Source organism: Aphis gossypii, chromosome 3 (genome assembly GCF_020184175.1).
Source record: "Aphis gossypii isolate Hap1 chromosome 3, ASM2018417v2, whole genome shotgun sequence".
NCBI lineage: Eukaryota > Metazoa > Arthropoda > Insecta > Hemiptera > Aphididae > Aphis > Aphis gossypii.
In genome coordinates, this window is record NC_065532.1 from 5,650,623 (window position 1) to 5,672,220 (window position 21,598).

A 21,598-nucleotide genomic window follows, 5' to 3' on the forward strand; every position below is an offset into this window, starting at 1 on the left:
AATTATAAATAAATATTAAATTATAAATTATAGTTATTTAATACAACAATAATTTTTAATATCAAATAAAAAAAAAATAAATTAAAAGTTATTTCTCGGGGTATACCTCCGATAATAAATTATAATACAGAGGAAGAAACATTCGTAAATCGTGTTTACATATTAGATATAAACACAAACACTTTTAGAAAAATATTCTGTATATTAAATCAAATTTTTAGTTAAAAATTTAAATTGTTATTCGCTATTTAATCACAGTTCTTTATATAAACTAAGGTTGGATAAACTTATGTTGAACTGAAAATTGTTATACTGGCCCTGAATATTATATATTTATAAAAGTAAAGTATGAATCATCTTTCGTGTGTATCTATATCTATACGATCGATATTAATAAATATGTATATTAAAATATACCTTCATTCAATTTAGGTAAACTATATCGTTAATGATTAGAAAATTAATTTTCACGTCAACCTTCAGAAACTAAAAATGTATAATAGTTATATCCATTTTTATAATAAACAATTTCTGTACAATGTAATATTGTTATACAATATAATATAATAAAACAATACCTAGTCAATAAGTATAAATTAAAATTTTAAATTATTCGAATCAATTAATCTTTTGTTTTAGTCCATATGTACCAGGAAACTACTGGTAGGTAAATAAATACATGCCCTTAGCAATTCAATATTTGAGTATATTTCCAAGACAATGATCAGAAAATCTATTGTATGCAAGTGATAAAATACTAATAAAAATTAGCAAATTACAGATATATTTGTAGTATGTTTCTCTTCCTACTTCAATAAAACATTGCATGGAGATCAGAAAATGATGTATATTTTTAAGTAATTTTTTTGTGTTCTTGAATTTTTACCGACTATGCTAGTAAATTTTAAAAGTGACAAATTCAATTATGCTCCAGGCATTGTCCTTGAGTTTTACGGAAATGGTGCAAGATCCCGTCCCGTTATTGAAAAAAAAATACGAATATATAATAAGAACTATAAAATGTAGTTACACATTATATTATATCCTATTTGTTCGTGCAAACTTTAAGATTATCTAGGTATTAAGATTTATTATGCAAGCGCCAAGCTGTAAATAAAAAAATATATATAAACTGAACATACCTACATTAAAATAAAAAAATAGTTTCCTCGCTGTGCTATAAATAATATAATCTCAATTATTTATTTTATCGTGGAGAATTAAAATAAATATTAGCAGTCTCTATATAGATGTATGTTATTAAAAAAAAATATTCTAAATTCTAATACATAATATACTGTATGCGGATGAAATAAAACAGTAACATAATATAAGTAAAATATTCGTTATAGAAATATTTAGTATTAAATCAAAAATAAAGAATAATTTATTTTAAAAAACGGCTATCAATGACCTATATACATAATAAGTCAACAAACTTATAATATAATTATTATTTTTGTTTTTAAATTTCTATAGGTACATTAATTACGATTTAATAATAAACATATAAAACCAGCTAATAATGTAATATAATTTGATAAAATTATTTATGTTAAAGCGATAATATGAAAATAGTTCAGAGACCTAAGTAATATATATGAATATGATTGATACATCGGGAAAAGATTTAATATAAGCTAACGAAAAATAACGTTAACGAAATAATTATTAATTACTAGGTATTTTGTATTATTTCTTAAAATCAACATTTTTGTATTGGCATTTGGTGTAATTAACCAAGCAATTAATAGCAATTAAGTTTAGTTAAATTTCACAAAGTTTATTAATAAATTCTCCTATAAAATAACTTCATATTATGTAAAAACCTAAAATGTTAATTCAACGGTCGCACCAATAGAGTAATATTTTAAAATAAGACGTTTTAAATTATACGTTTACTTAATATTTGTAAAAAAAACTGTACATTACTGTTAACTGTCGGATAAGAAATCAGAAATACATTCGTATTTCACTAGACGAGTGTCCAACACACGTGGTCCCAATATCCAGGCAGAGTCCGATTTAAGATTTTGAACACAGTGATCAATGGATTATTTATTTGATCACTATAGTACCTATAATAATTTATGATATTATTAAACATTTCAAAAGAAAAAATATATGAAATTGATTAAATATAGTATAATTAAAATCGCTAGTCTTATATTTTTTAACTTTATTGAACGGTTCAAGTATTAATTAATTTGTCAAGGTCATAATAAAATTATCTCTTTTAAAATGAACTCTACTAAATATATTTTAGAACTATGTACCTATATCTAATGAAAAGCATATACGTCACCTACCAATTTCTTAGCTAACTATTAAAATGTATATTATAGTAGTGAAATCTACTTTTATTAAACAATAAATAGTAATAAAACTAATTTGATTTTATAATTAATATAATCGAAATTAGCTTCTGATAAATAATTATCATACACAAACGCACGTGCACAATATATACATACGTACATTATACATTATAAATTATATCGAGTTTGTATGCTATATGAATATATAAACTATAAACACACATCACTCACATTATAATATTAATATAACATATCATATATTGTATATAGGCATGTATATACCTACTTACAATATAAGGCATATTCAAATTTATAGGTATCACGAAGTTTGTACAACATAAATAATATGAAATATATATATTTTTTTTTAATGCAAAACCGGTTGATGATTGATTAATGTAAATTGTAAAAATATGTATATACTCTTATAATGTGTAAATAAACGATAATTTTGCTATTACCTACTGGAGTTCTATACTTCTATGTAATACATTTTTCGTGAAAGATGCTTTTATTTCTTTCAGTAAAGTAACAATTAATATGATTTTCTCATTTTATAGACATTGGTCTGATATATCAGCCGTTGGAAATATATCATTTTCTAATGAAAAATAAACTGTAAAACCTAGACTTTTCAGGCGAGGACAGCCTACTCATAATATACATGTCAATTTGAAACCGCATACCGTACGTCCCTGTCACGAAGGTTGGCCGAGAGAACATTCGCGTAAAACCCGAACAATTCAATTACGTATCGCGCCAATATAATATACCTAGGATGTATTGTGGTCAAATTATTATGCTAATTATTATTAATACGAAATTTCTGCATGATTAACATAGTGAAAAAAATCTATGTTTTGCAATCGTAAGAATGCATATTATTATAAATGATGACAAAGAAAGTCTAATATCCAATTTGATTTTTACTGCAGCAGCATATCACAAGTATTTATAGATTTATTTACTATACTATTTACAACTATCAAATTATTTATTTAAAATAATGATAACCAATCTGTACATAGAAAAATGCAATATTAAAATACAGATATTTTTTAATAAATCTTTCTGGTCAAAATACTTTTTTAATTATAATTTATTAACCTTTATAGCTATACCTGTATGCATTATATTATATTTATTCAAGAATAATTTAATAATATTAATTACTTGCTGCGTTCTTGTTTATTACTTCCGCGGGCGAAATCAATTACCTTAAACATGTGAGTATGTGACATGTGTTTGAAATCAATCGATAATATTTTCTAAAACTTGGTTCTGTATTATGTTACTTACATATAGTTACATAAATATACTTGAATTTCTCTTTTCGACCCATGCGCAACATAGCAAAATTTGCATTCAGTATAGAAGTAACTTTGTGTTTCTATAGCTTTAATATTAAAGTCAATATTATTATCAAACTTGAAGTTAAAAAAATAATCTGTATTTTGCGTCGGCTTTTTAATGGTGTTTAAAATGTTACACGAGTTATGACTTATGACCATGTAAAATCTTACAATTTAAAATGCTCGTGTCTCGCTTCAAGATTTAAATATCTTAAACTTTAAGAATACCGATAATTTTTTTAACTTAAAGTTTAATAATAAATTAATTCACTAAAGCTAACAAACCACAATATTATAAATAATTAATTATTATACCATTTACCTGTAATTGATGAGTATACAAATTTATTTTCTTAAGATTTTTGTACAGCGATGACTATAGATCAATGAGTTAATTAGAATACATGTACATAAAACAATAAATCGATAACACATCCAATTATAATATGGTAGGTATTATACTATAGGTATGCATGTACATTAGGTAATTATATATACAGTTATTATAAGTATTTAACATTGATTATTGACTTTTGTTTTTTATGTTTTGAAATTGAGAACTTATTGTATAAGTCATTAATGGTTATCATATATAATACTATATTTGCAGAAGATTTCTTAGTAAACGTGGTAAAATAAATACGATTTTTTTTATTATTTTCTATACGTATTTAATTAATTTAACACTTTTTTATAACTTGAATACCCTACATTTAATACACACTGAATCATTTTTGTTTTCAATTAAAATGTAAAAAAAAAAGTATTTTAAGAACCTGCGATTGCACAATAATATTTCACAAAATGGTGAAAACGAAATACAATGAAATTTTTTTAAAAAAAAATTGCAGTAGACAGGATACATATGTCATGGGAATTCGTCTCGCATTGCATCACCACGAATTCGCTACAAATTGTAATCAAATTAAATTAGATTTAGACAATGTAATAATATTAAATTTATACTAGGTTAATATAGTTATGTGAGTAAAAAAAAAAAAACAATTTAGATTTCTCTAAAAATCTACAGAAATAATTTTTAACATTGTAAAGCTTATTCAAACTTAAGTTACATAGCCACATAGGTATTATAAAACGTAAATTTCATAATATACCTACTACAGAAATCAACTCATAAAAAATTTCCCAAGAAAATATTAATTACTAAATGGAACTGAATTCTGTTATCTAAAACAATAAAAAAAAAAAAAAATTAAAATAATAAATTCTAAGTCAATAATTCAGATATTTATAAATTATTTATTTTGAATAGAAAATACTTTAATTATATTAATTTATTATACACCATAACACGTATTCATTATTCATCAATAAAAAAAAATATATATATAACCAAGTATTTTGTTTTTAAATCACTGTAAATACAACTTATGAGTAACTTTGTTTTAAATTTTCTAGAAGGTCTAAAATAGCACGAACAATTCTAAAGTATCTACTTATAAAAATATATTATATTATGGTCTAATATAAACATGAAATGAAAAAATTAAAATTTTTATGGTTGTTACTTTTAGATTTATAATAAAAGAACAAAATTGAATTATTTTATTGAAAACTGGTTTAGTTTATTTGAAAAATGCTGTGTAGAATGTTTTTATCCCTCCCCAAAATCATCATAAAATAGTCAATTCCAACTAAGTATTTTTATTATTCCAACAGTTAATGACAGATAAAAAAAATAATCACTATAAATCATATATTTAAAACCAATGCTTTAAACACTCCGAGTCTAAAATCGAATTTCTTACGAGTAGTTAGAAACTAAGAACTAAAATACTTATTATTAGTATTTATTTACTATTAAAGATAGTCAATAGTAGATCAACATTTTGCGAGATATCCTTGTCTTTTAAATCTGCTTATCTAAAATTTAAAATTTAAATAATTATTAGATGTATAATTTTTTTTTTTTAATTCAAACTGATTTAATGAAATTCACAGGAAAAATATATAACGATATAAAGAAATAAAATTTATAGTTTTTTTTTTCAATAATGTACTTATCTGTGTTATTACTTCAAATAATCTAAAAATTATTTCCAAAAACGTTGATACTTTTTTGAGGGAATTAGTGTATTCCTTTAAAAGATCGGTTTGTATATTTAATGATTTTACTTATAATCATCTAAGTATGTATAATATATCTATCATTTCATTTTTGTTTTAAAGATAAAGCACGAAAACTGAAAAAAATTTACATCAATACTATTTTATATCTATATAATATATATATATATATATATATGTATAAATTATAAGTTATTTTTACATTAGTTATGAGCCATTGTAAGATTAAGCTTGTACAGAATGAAATGCTGATTCAATTATTTTTTCATATTACTACATTAGTAACAAAACTGTTTTATTTCATTATATTTAATAAGAATTTCTTTAAAGTACCTAATAAAATATGAATATTTTTTAGTTTATTTTTTTGTTTTATACTGTAGCAATATTATGTTCAATAATTATCATGTAAAATATAAATATATTAAAAACGAAACACGTATTATTTTTCACGCTTTGGCCATAAAAGGGTCCAAACAAGCTTTTAAAATCAAACAAAAATATTATAGTGATTAGGTAGGTATCTATCTAAAACGAAATAAAACTAAAATACGTAGCTAAATTTATTAGTGTTTAATTTTAAAATTTCTGAATTTTTTCTTATAAAAAGTTACCATACTTTTTTGGCACATTAAATTTATTGTGTGATACTTTATGATATTCAAAACTTTAAAATCCAAATCAACTATTATTACAAAACATAATAACTATAATACCAATAATAATTATACTTGTCTATGCGTATATATTTATACAATTAAAGTTGTATTAGTTCAGTTGAAATTTCACAAAAATATAATATTTACCATAATAATATATGATAAATTTTTAAACTAATAAGCAATAGCTGATAAAATCAAAAATGTATTAAATATATTAATATTTTAATAAAACCATTTGTTGTTCTCAATTAGGTAATCAACAGCGCTCTAAGTTGTATTTGATTTTCTAATTTCAAAATGTATAAGTAAATACCTACTATGATTTTTTTTATTATTTAAATTCTTGTCTCGAAAATTCATCTATCGAACAAATAAAAACAAATAATTGAAAAAATTCTTCAAGCGTGTTTGATATGTTTTGATGTTTATTCTCTTACTTATACATACATATTATTAAATATATTAAGTTAAATTTGCTACCATACAAATCTGAATTTTTTTTCTTTATAAGCTTTGGCACCTAGACTGTTATGGGTTGACAATTATTTATATTAACGTACCTACTTATACATTTTTTTATCGATAATATATAATAAAATATTAATAAAACTAAAAATACATTAATGATAGTGGTGTAGATTCTAAATAGTATATAGGTAGCGATAAATGTTTAAAATGTTACCTCAATAAATTATCCATACTGAGTGTTAAAGTTTGTTAGTCGTCTCATCTTGTTATATAGTGATCGATCAAAAATTCAGAGATATCTTTGTTGTTTATCAGCATTCAACGAGAAGATACTTGACAGTTAATACTTATAAATTAGTTATGATACTAACATAATGTAATTCACAAACTGCGCATTGGGTTGGGTCTTCTCTGCCAATGTATTTCAATGTAGGCAGTAACCATATCAAAAATGTCGTATACACATATGCCAATTATAAGATGCGTTAAGATGACGTCTTCTTTTCTTTTTAGATTTTCTGGGTTTTTCCAACGCATGGTTGGTCAGATCACATCGCTCAATTTGATTTCTTTTTTTCTCCACTCACATAACCATTTTGTATCATTGTTTAAACTAATAGTCTTTATAATGACGTATTCGTTCTCATAATATTTTAAATTTAATTCTATTTGATCGTTATACGTCGTGTTTTTTTTCCAGTTTTAAATTTATCTACTTTATCATATTATGCCCTCCTGGGTATACAGACAATAGTGATGTTTTTTACTTCTAACTCATTCTTTATTTCATGCCACTTATTTTCGTTGTTGATTACATTTATCACTGAGCTTAATGAATCTGAAAAAAAAATGTAATTGTCGAATTGTTCAGAGTTTTCTATATAATTTATAACTGTGTAGGTACTTATGTATACGACAATTATTTAGCAGTTTGTGGTAATTTGATGCAATAATAAAATTGCTGTTGCACATCTATACCTTTGCGGTTTTTTATGCATCACAGTAAATATGTTTATAATTCGTTGACGAATTTTTTTTTTTTTTTTTTTTTTTTTTATTAAACAACTATCCGCGGCATCTATGGCCATTGGATGTAACAGTACATTATAATTTACAATTTACATTCGTTGACGAATTATTTTAAATATCTAAAACTATATATTCACGACCAATCGACGTTAAAAAATAAAATCAACAAATATTTAAAACATTATTGTAAAATGTAGCCGTTTAGTTTTTAAATAGTCATATTTCCTATACATTAATTTTGCTGCAAGTTATAAAAAATATATATTTAAAAATTGTATAAATATTATTGAAAAAAAAATAATTAGAATATTAATAATTGTACCTATAAATAGCCACAAAATTAATTCAATTCAAAGGTTAGGTTCAATTCAACAATTATAGTTTTAACGACTAAATGACTAACTGTTATTGTTTGAGGTACAATTTGTTATATCAAAATAAATAAATTATTGCTAGAAAACATTGGAATTACATAATTATATATGATGAAGTATGTCTATAATTACTAATTAGTTAGTATGTATGGCGTGTACATAACTTAATATTATCGTTATGTATAATATTTTTAAAAAAACCTAATTATAAATTTTATTCATACTAAATACTGCTATTATGATAACTCTCGTTGATCATATGCAATGTCGAAAGATTCGTACCGCTTAGAATTGTATACATTTGTAAATTTCTATTGATTAATTTTAAAAAAATAGCTAGGTAAGACACAAATTCAAATTTGAATCTAATGAGTTTGTGGTTGAACTTTGATTTTACATATTTTTGTAAATGTGATACGCATTTTACCATAAATATTTTTGGATTATTGGGAAAAAAAAATTTTAATAAGTTAATATTATTACCTAGCCATGTATAGATAATATATTCGAATTCAAAAACGTATTTAGGGAAAACCAGCGTACGACTTCTTTTGAAAATTTATCCAAGTCTTTACTTTTCAATTGAAACTCTTCAGGGATTCCATATTTAATTTATTGATATTGTTTCATACATTTTTTTAGACGAATAAACATATCGATGACAAAATATACTAGCAATACACAGTTCGTTCATTTATTGTAAACATTTTTAATAATGTTTAATTATTTTATATTTACCGTAAATTAATATGTAGTAAAGCGAAATAGACACGCTCGCGGCTCGTGTAATAAATATGTATTTACCTTCTTTTTCTTAATATGTGATCTACGCCGTTCATATATATTGCGTATACGGTCTGGATTACTACCCTCTTATATGTATATATGTTTTTACATGATTACGCATGTATGTGTTACCGGAATAGATGAAAATTCAGGAATTGTCGGTATATCCTAGTCATTGATGACAATGGCTGGAAAGATTAGGCAATGTTAGATATTTCGTAGTTTTATCAACATTTCCGTATTATATTAGGCAATGTTACAAATCCGAATCGAAAAAAATATCGACACCGCGCTTTATCGGTGATCGATCTGATTATGGAACATAGCTATCTATATTATTACTTATTAGTTATTATAGTATATAATATGGTAAATCCTGTTTTATGTTATCGTTTTTATTGCTTATAAGTTATAACTTATAATAAAATTGACTATACAAAATTATCGTAGCTGGTATCATTATGGTCACATCCCGAAAGTGACTGTACAGTGTACAGTACTGTTTGTGCATTGAAGTAACGTATAATAACATTGTTCTTTTTTCAACAATCTCCTTAAAAATGGATTTAAATGAAATGCGCATAAAATTTGATAACGCAATTCTATTATTAATTGAATCGAAACGTAATGACAACAATTTTTTTTTGAATAATGAAGAATATTGTGAACGAATCGAAGAAATAAAAAAATCTAAAATTACATTATCTACGGCTGGAGTAAAAAAGTGTACGAAAGACTATAGGAATGTTCGTAAGTACGATATTCTTGTTATCAACGGCAAAGATCGTCTTATTAAAACTATAACTAATGCGTCAGAGGGTGTGCGTTATTATGTAAAAAATGAAGAGTTGTTTGATATAATTCATTCCACACATACAGCAATCGGTCACGGAGGCCGAGACCGAATGATGGCTGAACTTAAATTAAAATACGCAAATGTGACAAAGGAAACAATAATGGTTTATTTAAGTCTATGTTCTGATTGCCATAAAAAATCTTCAAATCCAAAAAGAGGGCTTGTATCAAAACCTATTTTACATTCGGCATACAACTCACGTGCTCAACTGGATTTAATAGATATGCAATCACAGAGCGTAAATGATTTTCGATTTATAATGAATTACCAAGACCACCTAACAAAGTTCGTTGTTCTTAAACCATTAAAAACAAAACGTGCGGAAGAAGTTGCACATAATTTATTAGATATTTATACAACATTTGGAGCACCAGCCATACTGCACTCAGACAATGGAAGAGAGTTTGTTAATAATACTATAAACGAACTTCATGCTATGTGGGGTGATGTAAAAATTGTTCATGGGAAACCTCGACATAGTCAGAGCCAGGGCTCTGTCGAACGCGCCAATCGAGATGTGGAGGATATGTTGGCTACATGGATGGCCGAGAACAAAAGTAGTGATTGGCCGTCTGGATTAAAATTTCCTTCCGAAAAAATCGCGCTTTTCATTCAGGTAAGAATAATTTAAATAATTATATTTCTTATAATATTATATTATTTTATTTAATTAATTGAAAAAATACAGGGTGATTTTTTTATCAAACAACACTCATTATTTCCAAAAGTATTCGTGTTTTTGAAAATATGTTTTTACATAGTTTCTAATTGTTAAAAAAACAACGTTTTTATAAAAAAATTATATTTTTAAATATTTTTTATCCTTATAATTTTTAAGTTTTTACTTTTTTGAATGACAACATAGATTTTTAATTTCATATTCCAAAGCAGAAGTATTTACATCGATTAGTTTTTAAGTTATAGTAAAATAAAAAATTCGATTTTGACGAAAACTGGTTTTGCGTAAAAATTCCCGTTTTTCCGTCATTTTTAGATTCTGAACGAAGTGATGAATGTATTGATTTTACAATGATGTGTTTTTTTTTTTTTTTTTTTTTGTGTCTGTGTACAGCATAACTAGTCGAAATAATGCTCCAATTTCAAACTATGGGGGTGGTTTCCGATGTAAAAGTGAATAACCTTGGTGCATTATAGAGGTAAAAAGTTAACATTTTCCAACAGTTTTCAAAAAAATCGAGAAAAACAAAAAAAAAATGACGGAAAAACGGCAATTTTTCCGCAAAACCAGTTTTCGACTAAATCGATTTTTTTTTATGGTTGTAATTCAAAAACTAATCACTGAAAATACTTGAAATTTTCACCAAATGTTAATGTCAGTATTATCTGTATATAGTTAAATTTTCAAAAAATTTTGACTTTTTTTGAGTTATTTATAGACTTTATTTAAGTGTCGATAAAAAATTTTTGGATGACCAAAAAGTTTTGAAAATTTAGTACAAGGTTCCTTATAAGTTGTTTTTATTGTAGCTAAAAAAAATTAAAAATCGTTAGTCACAATTTTTTTTTATAAGAGTTTATAGTTCAAATTTTTACGAAATCTGTCGAAAACGCGAAAATTTGCAAGTAATTTTGAAGTTGAAAAATCATAAAATTTTTTTCTTTTATAACTAAGTTTTGAAAATTTGGTACAAGGTTCTCCATACATTTTTCTTCAAATATCTGTAAAAAAAACTCTACCGGATTCAGACAAAAAATTTTTATGAGTGTTTGAAATTTAAATTTTTACAAAACCGCGCTAAATAACGGTTTAGCCTCAAACGATTTTTGATATTTGTTATAATTCAAAAAGTATAAGTCGTAGATACTTGAAAATTTTACCAGTTATTAAGATTAGCGTTTTCTTTACGTGATTTAATTTTCAAAATATTTTGACTTTTTTTGAGCTATTTATAGACAACTGAAATTTTCAATTTTTCTGAAAATTGTTTTTTTATGTGTCGATAAAATCTTTTTGGCCCTATCAAAATACTTGAAAATTTAATGCAAAGTTCCTCATAAGTTATTATTATAGTGATTAAAAAATTATAAGAATACATAGGCACAATTTTTTTTTATTAGCATTTGAAGTTCAAATATTGACAAAAATTCGTCAAAACCATAAATATTTGCAAATTATTTTTTAGGTATATTTCATAAAAATTTTTGTATAAGTAGCTAAGAGTTGAAAATGTAATACAAGGTTTTTCATAAGTTTAACTTACAATTATTATAAAAGAACTTAAATTTTGTTGTATTCAGGCCATTAAAACATAAACCACCTTTTTCACCAACCACTAGAAATTATATCCTAGGCTGACAAATCATCTTCGTTCAGAATCGTTTTTCGTAAACAATGATAACTATCATTGGATTCAAATTTAACACTCCTATAATATATAATAATGATCCATACGGCATCTAATGTACAGCAGAGCGGTACTCCCTTTTTTTTTTTGTTTTTCTCGATTTTTTTGAAAACTGTTGGAAAATGTTAACTTTTTACCTCTATAATGCACCAAGGATATTCACTTTTACATCGGAAACCACCCCCATTGTTTAAAATTGGAGCATTATTTCTACTAGTTATGCTGTACACAGACAAAAAAAAAAAAAAAACATACATCATTGTAAAATCAATACATTCTTCACTCCGTTCAGAATCTAAAATCGAATTTTGGGTGAGTAGTTTATGAGTTATACTTATTCAAAGTTTAGACAAGCGGAGTAGTGGACAAACATTTTGCGAGGTAACTATTATTCTATTTAATTATTCTGCTTTGGAATATGAAATTAAAAATCTATATTGTCATTCAAAAAAGTAAAAAACTTAAAAAATTATAAGGATAAAAAATATTTAAAAATATAATTTTTTTATAAAAACGTTGTTTTTTAACAATTAGAAACTATTTAAAAAAATATTTTCAAAAACATGAATACTTTTGGAAATAATGAGTGTTGTTTGATAAAAAAATCACCCTGTATAATTACTTTTATACATTTAATAAGATAACATTTTTAGGTATTGGAAGATCACCGTATGAGGCAATGTTTGGGTGTTCAGCTCGATTAGGCGTAGCGTCAATAGGTTTACCTATGGATGAAATAGACTGCCTACAATCTGAAGAAGATATTGAGAATATTTTACAAGTTTGTGAAGCTCAGAATGACCATCTCGGTTCAGATTCATTGGATTCTGAACAATGTCATACTACTCATACTTCACAAGTTGAAGAAAACGGACCAGGAACTGGAAATAACTCAGAACTTAGTATGAAACAATAAAATTAATGTCTACTATAGTGTATATTTTATTTTAATATAAATAATTTTATAGTTAATCAACGACAGCAGAAAATTCAACACGAACGAGCATTATCTGTTAAATGTTTAGAGAAACAAGCGAAAAAAATGGTAAAAACATCTAATTCAAAATACCCGGAACTTGAAGTAGGAACATCTGTGCGTATCTCTATTCCTGATGTTGACCGAGCTCGTGGCTCTCCACGAAATGTATTGGCAGTTATAACTGATGTGAAAGATAATTTATATAAATTATGTAAGCATAAATTGTATAATTATTTTAAACAACTTAATATAATTTAATATTTTATTATATAATTTTTTTTTACTATTTATTATTATTATTTTTATAGGTACAGAAAATGGATTTCTGAAACATAAGTATACCAGGACAGAAATCAACCCATGTAAGGAGAAGCTTCTAGATCTTGAAACGGTTGTAAGTAAATTGAAAGAGGGAGGAGAAATAACTCTCCGTGAAGCAGCTGCCTTTAACAGCATTTCTGGATCCCAAGGTTTTACGAGATGCCACTGTAAAACACAGTGTAAGACCAATAGATGTGCTTGTCGTGCATCTTCTAGATTATGTAATTCTAAGTGTCATAGCAGTTTACCGTGTAACAATAAAGATTAAGATTATGATTTATAATAAATAGCTAATAAGTAATAAGTATTATAATTTATAATATATTATTATTATTATTATAAAGATTAAGAATTTAAGATTATGATTTATCCTAAATAGCTAATAAATAATATAATATATTATTCGATTTTCAACTTAATTTTTAATGTTATCATCAATGCCTTCTTTCATTAGGAATTGTCATAAATGACTAGTTATTGACGTTAATTCCTTACTAAATCAGGCCTTATTGTTATTGACTAGTCATTGTCAACACTGACTGAATGTCGTCTTTTCCGGTAACAGCGTACGCAGGCAGAGTGTCATTGTGTGCTACAAGAGACCGATGGTCGATGGGTATCGTATTAGATACGGTGGGATTGTTTATTTTAGATAGAGACAAAGTCATAGCAATATATGACCAGGGATGTCCAATGTCCATAATTATATAAATATCCATGCGACTATCATGATCCATATAATAGTATGGTGTATGTATTAAGGATTATGTTGATGCCACTCTTTTTAATATTGCTTATTTATGAGAAGTGGCTGTATATAATTACAAATTTGAGTGTGGTTTCGGATATAACATTGTGGATCTGGTTTATATTTCATAGAGGTTATACTTAAAAATTCCTAGTACTTATTTTTATAATTGGAAAAACAAACAAAAAATTTAGAAAAAAAAAACGGGAATTTTTACATAAATCAAATTATCAACTAAGTCGATTTTGCTATTTTTATGCAAAAATTAATAACTGTAAATACCTACTTAATATTTTCAAAAAATATTTATATTATCATTTTTTGATTATGATAAAATTTTCAAAATATTTCGGTTTTTTTCGAGCTATTTATAACCATAAGAAATTTTTATTTTTATAAATATTGATTAAAAATTATTTATTGGATAGAAATGCTTGAACATTTAATACAAAGCTTCTCATAAGTCGTTAATTTCTTGATTAAAAAATGTAGAAAATTTAAGTCACAATATTTTTAATAAGTGTTTAAAGTTAGAATTTTGACAAAATTCATAAAAATCTCAACAATAAATGTAAATTATTTTGTAGTTAGAAATTCATGATATTTTTCTATTCCTAAGATTTAACAATATAATACACGGTTATTCATAAGTTTTTCAATCTATTTATATGAAAAAAAAATTCGAATAGAAAGCCAAATTAATTTTATATGAGCATTTCAAGTTAAAAAAAGACTATATCAACACCTTCTATAATACTAAAATTAAAATAAATTACTAATAATTATATTAAAAAAAACTCATCAGTTGATGATAGATTATTGGTATACCGTTTTCACTCATAATCGTTTTTCATAAACAATTACATATAATTTAATTTAAATTTAACTAAATTTAATTTAAATTATGTAATATAATTCATTGTTATTAATACTTATCTAATGCTGAGATATAAAGACTGCGTTTTGTGGTTGCAAATGTAAATGTTTATTTTCCCCTGTTCATGCATTTGTTGGTTTAAATATATACTGCAAGTATAATATGGAATTTTTAGTATCGTGTAAATATAAACTTAGAAATAAAATAAAATTATGCTAACGTACCAAAAAATTATAAATATTCTGAAAATTTTACGAGTACCTATAGTTACAAGAAATTTTAATCGACAATGATATTTAAATAAAAAACTAAAAGTTAAATTTTTAAATTTTATAATACTATGGAATTAATTTAATTATACTAAGGTGTATAATTTATATGAACAAACATTATTGCGTATTATATACCTTTATAATAGATCTACCTTGAGCATATCCATCTTTGAAGTTCAAAATCAATTTAAAATAAAGAGTAGATTGGAAAAAATTGATGTGGGTGTATTTAAGAGGTTTGTGGTTTCCTTGAAGTTAACCATTATTTAATGTTTCTTGTTAAAGATTTATAAAACTAAATAATATATTATTAAAGTATTTACAATATTTTGACATGGTAAAACGTCATTAAATACATTTTAAAAAAAATTACATATTTTGTTGTTGTTTTTTTTTTTAAATAAGTACTTAGGTATAAGACTACATTCATTTTAAATGCCTTTCAAATATCAAAAGAAAACTTACAAATATTTACATTTTTAGTCTTAAGTAGAAAAATAAAAGTTGTTGGTATATTATTTTCTATTACATATATATATTATATACCTGTATTTTATTACGTATTTACGTGCTTATATTAAGTTTGATTGGTTTGAATATAATAAACCAATTTTAATAAATTACAATTAGTACGTTGCACATATTAATAGGTATAAGGTATTATGAAGTTAAGGAATAAGTTAAGATATGTAATGTAAGCACGTCTAATCTATTGTCTTATTTTATAGCTGAGTATAAGAATCAATAAGTCAATAATGTAAATTAAATCATCGATAAAAAAAATTTAATCGAATAGGTTATCTTACAATCTTTCATTCTTCTTTCAAAAATGACAATAGTTTTTATTTTATCAACAATACATTTTGTTAGACTCACTAAAAAAAAAAATAATTTAATTAAATATCTATTAAAAATTGATTTAAATATAAAAATTTGAAAATATGGTTATAATAATGTTATAATATGGTTTATGCTTCGTTTAAGCCTTTATAGTTGATGTAATATAATAAAATATAAATTATCAAAAAGAATATAATAAAATATTTTTTATAATAGATAACAATATACGTAATTCTGAAAAGACAAATATAGTAATAATAAATGCTAGCGTCACCATTAACAGCCACTTTTTCTGAAACAATTTCAGCAAAATTAGTTTTTTTTTTAGTAACATTGCTGCCTTTTAGTATTTTTATTTTATTTTTTTTTTAAACTGAAATTATAAAACCAACCATTATATTATATGGCTTTGATGAATTAAATGATAATATGAATTAAAAAGAGTTGTAACGAAAAAGGGATCACATGTACCTATAATTTATATGCGTCTTAAATGTGTATATATTATTATGATGTGTTTCACTTCGATGTAATTAAATAAATGACGCACTTATAGCTGACGTCTGCCAGCGAAATGTGTTGACCGTTAATATACGAAAACAGGTGATTTAAGCCAACTTAATAATAAAATTTAAAATCTGTTGACGATACACATATTATTGTATTTTAAAAATAGTAAACAACCCATTTAGATTCAAAAAATATACATATTTAAATATATAAGATGAGAATAAATAAGTAAACATTATCAAAACATTTCTTATTTTTGTTTCTTAGCATTAAAAAAAACTTTTATACCGTACAATGCTTAATTTCCGATTGAATTTATTTATGGACTGAGTAATTTTGAAAAAATCATGATTGTATTATATTATATATGTATGAAATAATAATTTACAAGAAGAGTATAATATAATAGAATTTAATGGACAAAGTAACAAACTTACTTATATGTTAAAATAAAATTATGTTACGTATTTATCTATTGTTTACATTGAAATATTTATTATTAAACAAATCGTACCCAAATATTATATATATACCATATACCTATACATACTAAACAAAGGATGATTCACCAAGCATGTTTGCTCTCTTTTTGTTCTTCAATAATGTAGGTATAACTTTTTGAAATATGGCTATTTAATTATTTAAATATAACTAAAACCCATCATATTAAAAAATTAAAATTAAAAAAAAAACTATATTTTAAAAAGTTCTAGCTTCTATTATTCAAATTAAAACTGCCCTGTTCTACTATAAATTATTTAGCGAATATTTTTAGAAAAATTTTATCGTATCAAAACCAAAATTCAAACTAGTCGTATTTGAGAATAATAAGTAATTTTTACTATACGTGGTACAAAAAATATTGAAAATTTGAATATAAGGCTTTTAATTATAAATTTCAACTAAAAATATCAAAAATTAAAATTAAAATAAATTCATTATTAAGAAAAATGGAGTTGATCATCCTCGGTGATCATTCCGTATACTATTTCAATATGATAATTATAACAATACTATCAAAACTAAATATTTATGTAGTTATTTAATATTTTGTACGAATAGCCAGTGATTTGTTAAAAAACATAATTATTAACTTAAATTATTAATCAAGTATAGTTGACTTGAAAAATATATAGCTTAAATTCAGATTTTTTTTTTTTGTATTATCGTACAATACATTTCTGGTCCAATTTCTCGATGGAATATATCACTGACTGAAAATTTATATTTACATGACAATAAAATAAAATTAACATATTCGCATAGTCACGTTATCATTTGACTACTAAATGGAGAAAATAAAAATTATTGTTAGATTCGTCTTACATACTATGCATTACTAGTACATTAAACCGTTAATCGTTACCTCTTGTCCGAGAGAAAATTATATCGTTGAAAGGAAAATAATGTCCATTTCCGAACGTTATTCTTTACAATATTTCTGATACTGTCTTTTCATATGGTATTTATGTCGGAATAATTACAAACACTTCGGTTATATAGTGGCGGTCACTGACGTTGATATTAAACACGTGAATTGAAACTTTCGCATCAAATGTTTAGAACGCTCAAGTGCGTAAAAATATATTAGATACTTTATAATATTACTATACTTTTTGTAATCAAATAATTACAGGCAGTGTCACCAGAATAAAATACACGTTATACCTACCCAGTGATATTATAATATCATCCGTTGATGATTCGTTTATCATTTAATGGCATTTAAATTTATTGTTGTTGAATAATAAACGCTGACGTACAATTTTAACATATTAGTAATTGCTAATTACTAATTTTAATTATTCTTGTTAAATAAATCGTTAATGGTTTTATATTATATTTTTTGAAAATTCAAGTATCTATCAAGTACAATTTTACACATAAGCATTGGCGATTTAAAAAAATATATTTATAGTAGTGTTAAATGTATTATGCTTGAGTAAAACAACGAAAGCATAGTATATAAGAAAATAGTTTCTTTACTGACCTTACACGAGACATCATAATTTTATATTTTTCCAAATACATAAGTTTTGTTATTAATAACTCTCTCGGAAAATTTGGATTCTTATCCATAAATGTCTGGTAAATAGAACAATAATATAAATTTAACAATTGTAAAGACTATATTATGCATTATAACATTTTAGCTCATATGCTTATTAATAACAAGTATAAATTTAAATTTTATATACAAAATATATTTACAAGTTGATTATTCACCTTGCTTACCTCTTATTTCTTCTTTAATAATGCCGTTATTCAAACTTTGATTTTTGAAAATTTTAAATATACTTAATCATATTTTCAAACTCTTGAGATTTTTCATACTACTTAAATAGTGCTAAATTAAAGATACAAAACTTCTGTTTTTCAAATAATAGCAAGTATATTATTTAGTAGTTGATTTTCCTGTAAAGTTTTAAGTCAATCAAATTAACATTAGTTTTTGAATTATTAATTTTACATATAATCGGTTCATGATAGTACTGATAGTAGTCAGTAGGTTTAGAGCATATTGAGGCTATAATAATTTAAAAATTGTAAAAATTTATATTAATCAATCGATTTTCACAATAACTTATAAAAAAGAAAAGTATCTGCTAATTAATTTACTGTAGCATATCCCCGGGTTCTGATTTGAAATACTTAAGTTTATATCTAAATGTCTCTGCTCAAGTAATACAAAAAATCTCAAGAACTTAAAAATATGGTCTAAAGTATATTGAATAATTCCGAAAATCAGAATTTTGATAAATTAAACGAAAAAGTGGGGGTATGTCAAGCTTGGTATTTGGTGAATCACTCTGTATATTAGAATAATAATAATGGGGATGAGCATGCTTGGTGATTCACTCTATATTGTACTTATATTATATATTTTATAAATTATAATACATAAATATTGATGAACTGAATGAATAATTGAACTCGAGGTAGGACTACAAAACGGTACGGTCCACTAATGGTTTGTTTGGAGAAATTTAATAGTAACCAATTGAAGAAAAATACCGTTTAACAACTCGTATGCAGAAAATACGCGCTTTCCGGTATATGATGAATAATATATTAATATGTTATTTTTATTATTATTATTATTATTGTCATGAACACTATCTTAAATAGAGTATCAATTACATGAAGTAACAATATATTTTTATTACCTAGTATTATACACTATACATATAATGATAACATCATTATAATATTGTGTAGACGTATAACTATACAGCATGCCTTTTTTTTTTTACTTCAACTTAACCGCACGCCAGGGGACGGATAACCACTTTCGTTTATAAATTATACTTCCTCATATACTATTGTATACGTGAACGCTTAATAGGTACCTTATACACATAATAATAAAATATGATAATGATTTTTTTTCTATATATTTTTTTTATGAATCTCACTAGTATGATTTATGTAATCGTACAAGTACAAGTAACTTGTTACTGTAGAGTTAAAACCAAACTCTGATGTTTAATGGTTTTTTAATTTGCAAAAAACTATGTGCTAGGTAAACATATTTTGCATTCAATACTTAACACTCGGTATCGCTCCTCGTCACTACATTTTAGAAGTTTGCTCTAAATCTTCAAAAACTAACCTATACGACCTTGTTTTGTCCTGTGATTTATAATACGTTTAATTTAGTTCTAAATCTTGTAACAATGTCGAAATAAAACATGCGATTTAGTTGTCTTAGGGTATTACGCGACCTCTGTGTAAATCGTAATGTCATTCGCAAAAATGCTAATTTTTGTTAGCTTGTGTTTTATTTGGTTATACACGAACGACTAGAAATAGTGTAACACTAAGACGAAGCCTTGGGGTAGGTTGCTTTTTACAAGTGAAGGCTTCAACTTTCAAGATGTAATTTTAGTTGTCTAAAAATGTGGGATATGAATAATGACAACACGTTTTTGGTTAAACTGTACTATAATAATTTATATATGTGTGTAAACAATGAATATCGTGTAAATTTAGGAAGATAATTTATTTCGTATTCACTGATCATATTAAAATTAATTTTAATTTTCTTAAAATTATTTATCGGTCTAAGATTATAGATTATTATTGTCTTCAGTTACATATACAGATACAGAATAAAACAGTTTGAAAATAATGTATTCATTATTAAAACCGTTATTTATAAATAATAAGGTTTGAGTTTTTTTTTCTCAAAACTTTTATAGTGTATAATATATATTATGTAATAATATATTGTAGCAAGTTTATTATATTTTAATATAATATATAATATTGTGAGAAATTGAGAACTGACTTATATTAAAATAATAAATGTTAGGTAAATAATGCGACTACCCGATTACCGTGTATATATATATTATATAACATATGTAACCAACAATAATCAAAGCTAGGCCAAGTATGTATATAGATAAATTAATTGTCTGTTGACTTAAATCTATAGACTATACGGATTACGGAAGATATATTTTATACATGGAACGCATACCTAAATTTTGATTTAAAAAATAATTGAACTGAATATCTACTAGTATTCTATACAGTTATCAAAAATATTGAAGCTATATCTTACTTTAAAAATTAACCAATATTATTGGTTATGCATTACAATTTATATATTTGAATCAATTGAAATAATTAAAATAAATTGAATTAATTTGTCAACATTATGATAGCTAGTAGATACTACTGTAAATATCGAAAGCTATATAATACAGAACATGATAAAATTATGATAGGTAATAAGGTACACGT

The 21,598-nt window shown here is 24.4% G+C and overlaps 2 protein-coding genes and 1 long non-coding RNA gene across 3 annotated transcripts; 2 read left to right on the forward strand and 1 right to left on the reverse strand.

Moving 5' to 3' along the window:
- Positions 1–4,362: 4,362 nt before the first annotated feature.
- LOC126551273 (uncharacterized) lies at positions 4,363–7,790 on the reverse strand. Its single transcript, XR_007605145.1, has 3 exons — positions 7,103–7,790; positions 4,786–4,858; positions 4,363–4,577 (listed from the first exon to the last, which is right to left on the reverse strand). It is a non-coding gene; the product is annotated as an uncharacterized LOC126551273 (long non-coding RNA).
- Positions 7,791–9,554: 1,764 nt separating this feature from the next.
- On the forward strand, positions 9,555–10,564 carry LOC126550969 (KRAB-A domain-containing protein 2-like). Its single transcript, XM_050203722.1, has one exon. It carries the CDS (start codon positions 9,638–9,640, stop codon positions 10,562–10,564), a length of 927 nt encoding a protein of 308 aa, XP_050059679.1. The 5' UTR covers positions 9,555–9,637.
- Positions 10,565–12,911: 2,347 nt separating this feature from the next.
- LOC126550970 (uncharacterized) lies at positions 12,912–13,867 on the forward strand. The gene is made up of 3 exons (XM_050203723.1): positions 12,912–13,201; positions 13,268–13,489; positions 13,587–13,867. The coding sequence occupies exons 1-3, from the start codon at positions 12,979–12,981 to the stop codon at positions 13,865–13,867; spliced, it is 726 nt and encodes a 241-aa protein (XP_050059680.1). The 5' UTR covers positions 12,912–12,978.
- The last annotated feature ends 7,731 nt before the right edge of the window (positions 13,868–21,598 follow it).

Excerpts from the sequence above, each read along its gene's own strand:
- LOC126550969 (XM_050203722.1), top strand. The coding sequence starts at position 9,638 with ATGGATTTAAATGAAATGCGCATAAAATTTGATAACGCAATTCTATTA.
- LOC126550970 (XM_050203723.1), top strand. The coding sequence starts at position 12,979 with ATGTTTGGGTGTTCAGCTCGATTAGGCGTAGCGTCAATAGGTTTACCT. Across the intron at positions 13,202-13,267 it reads TGGAAATAACTCAGAACTTA|TTAATCAACGACAGCAGAAA; the intron begins GTATGAAACAAT and ends ATAATTTTATAG. Across the intron at positions 13,490-13,586 it reads AGATAATTTATATAAATTAT|GTACAGAAAATGGATTTCTG; the intron begins GTAAGCATAAAT and ends TTATTTTTATAG.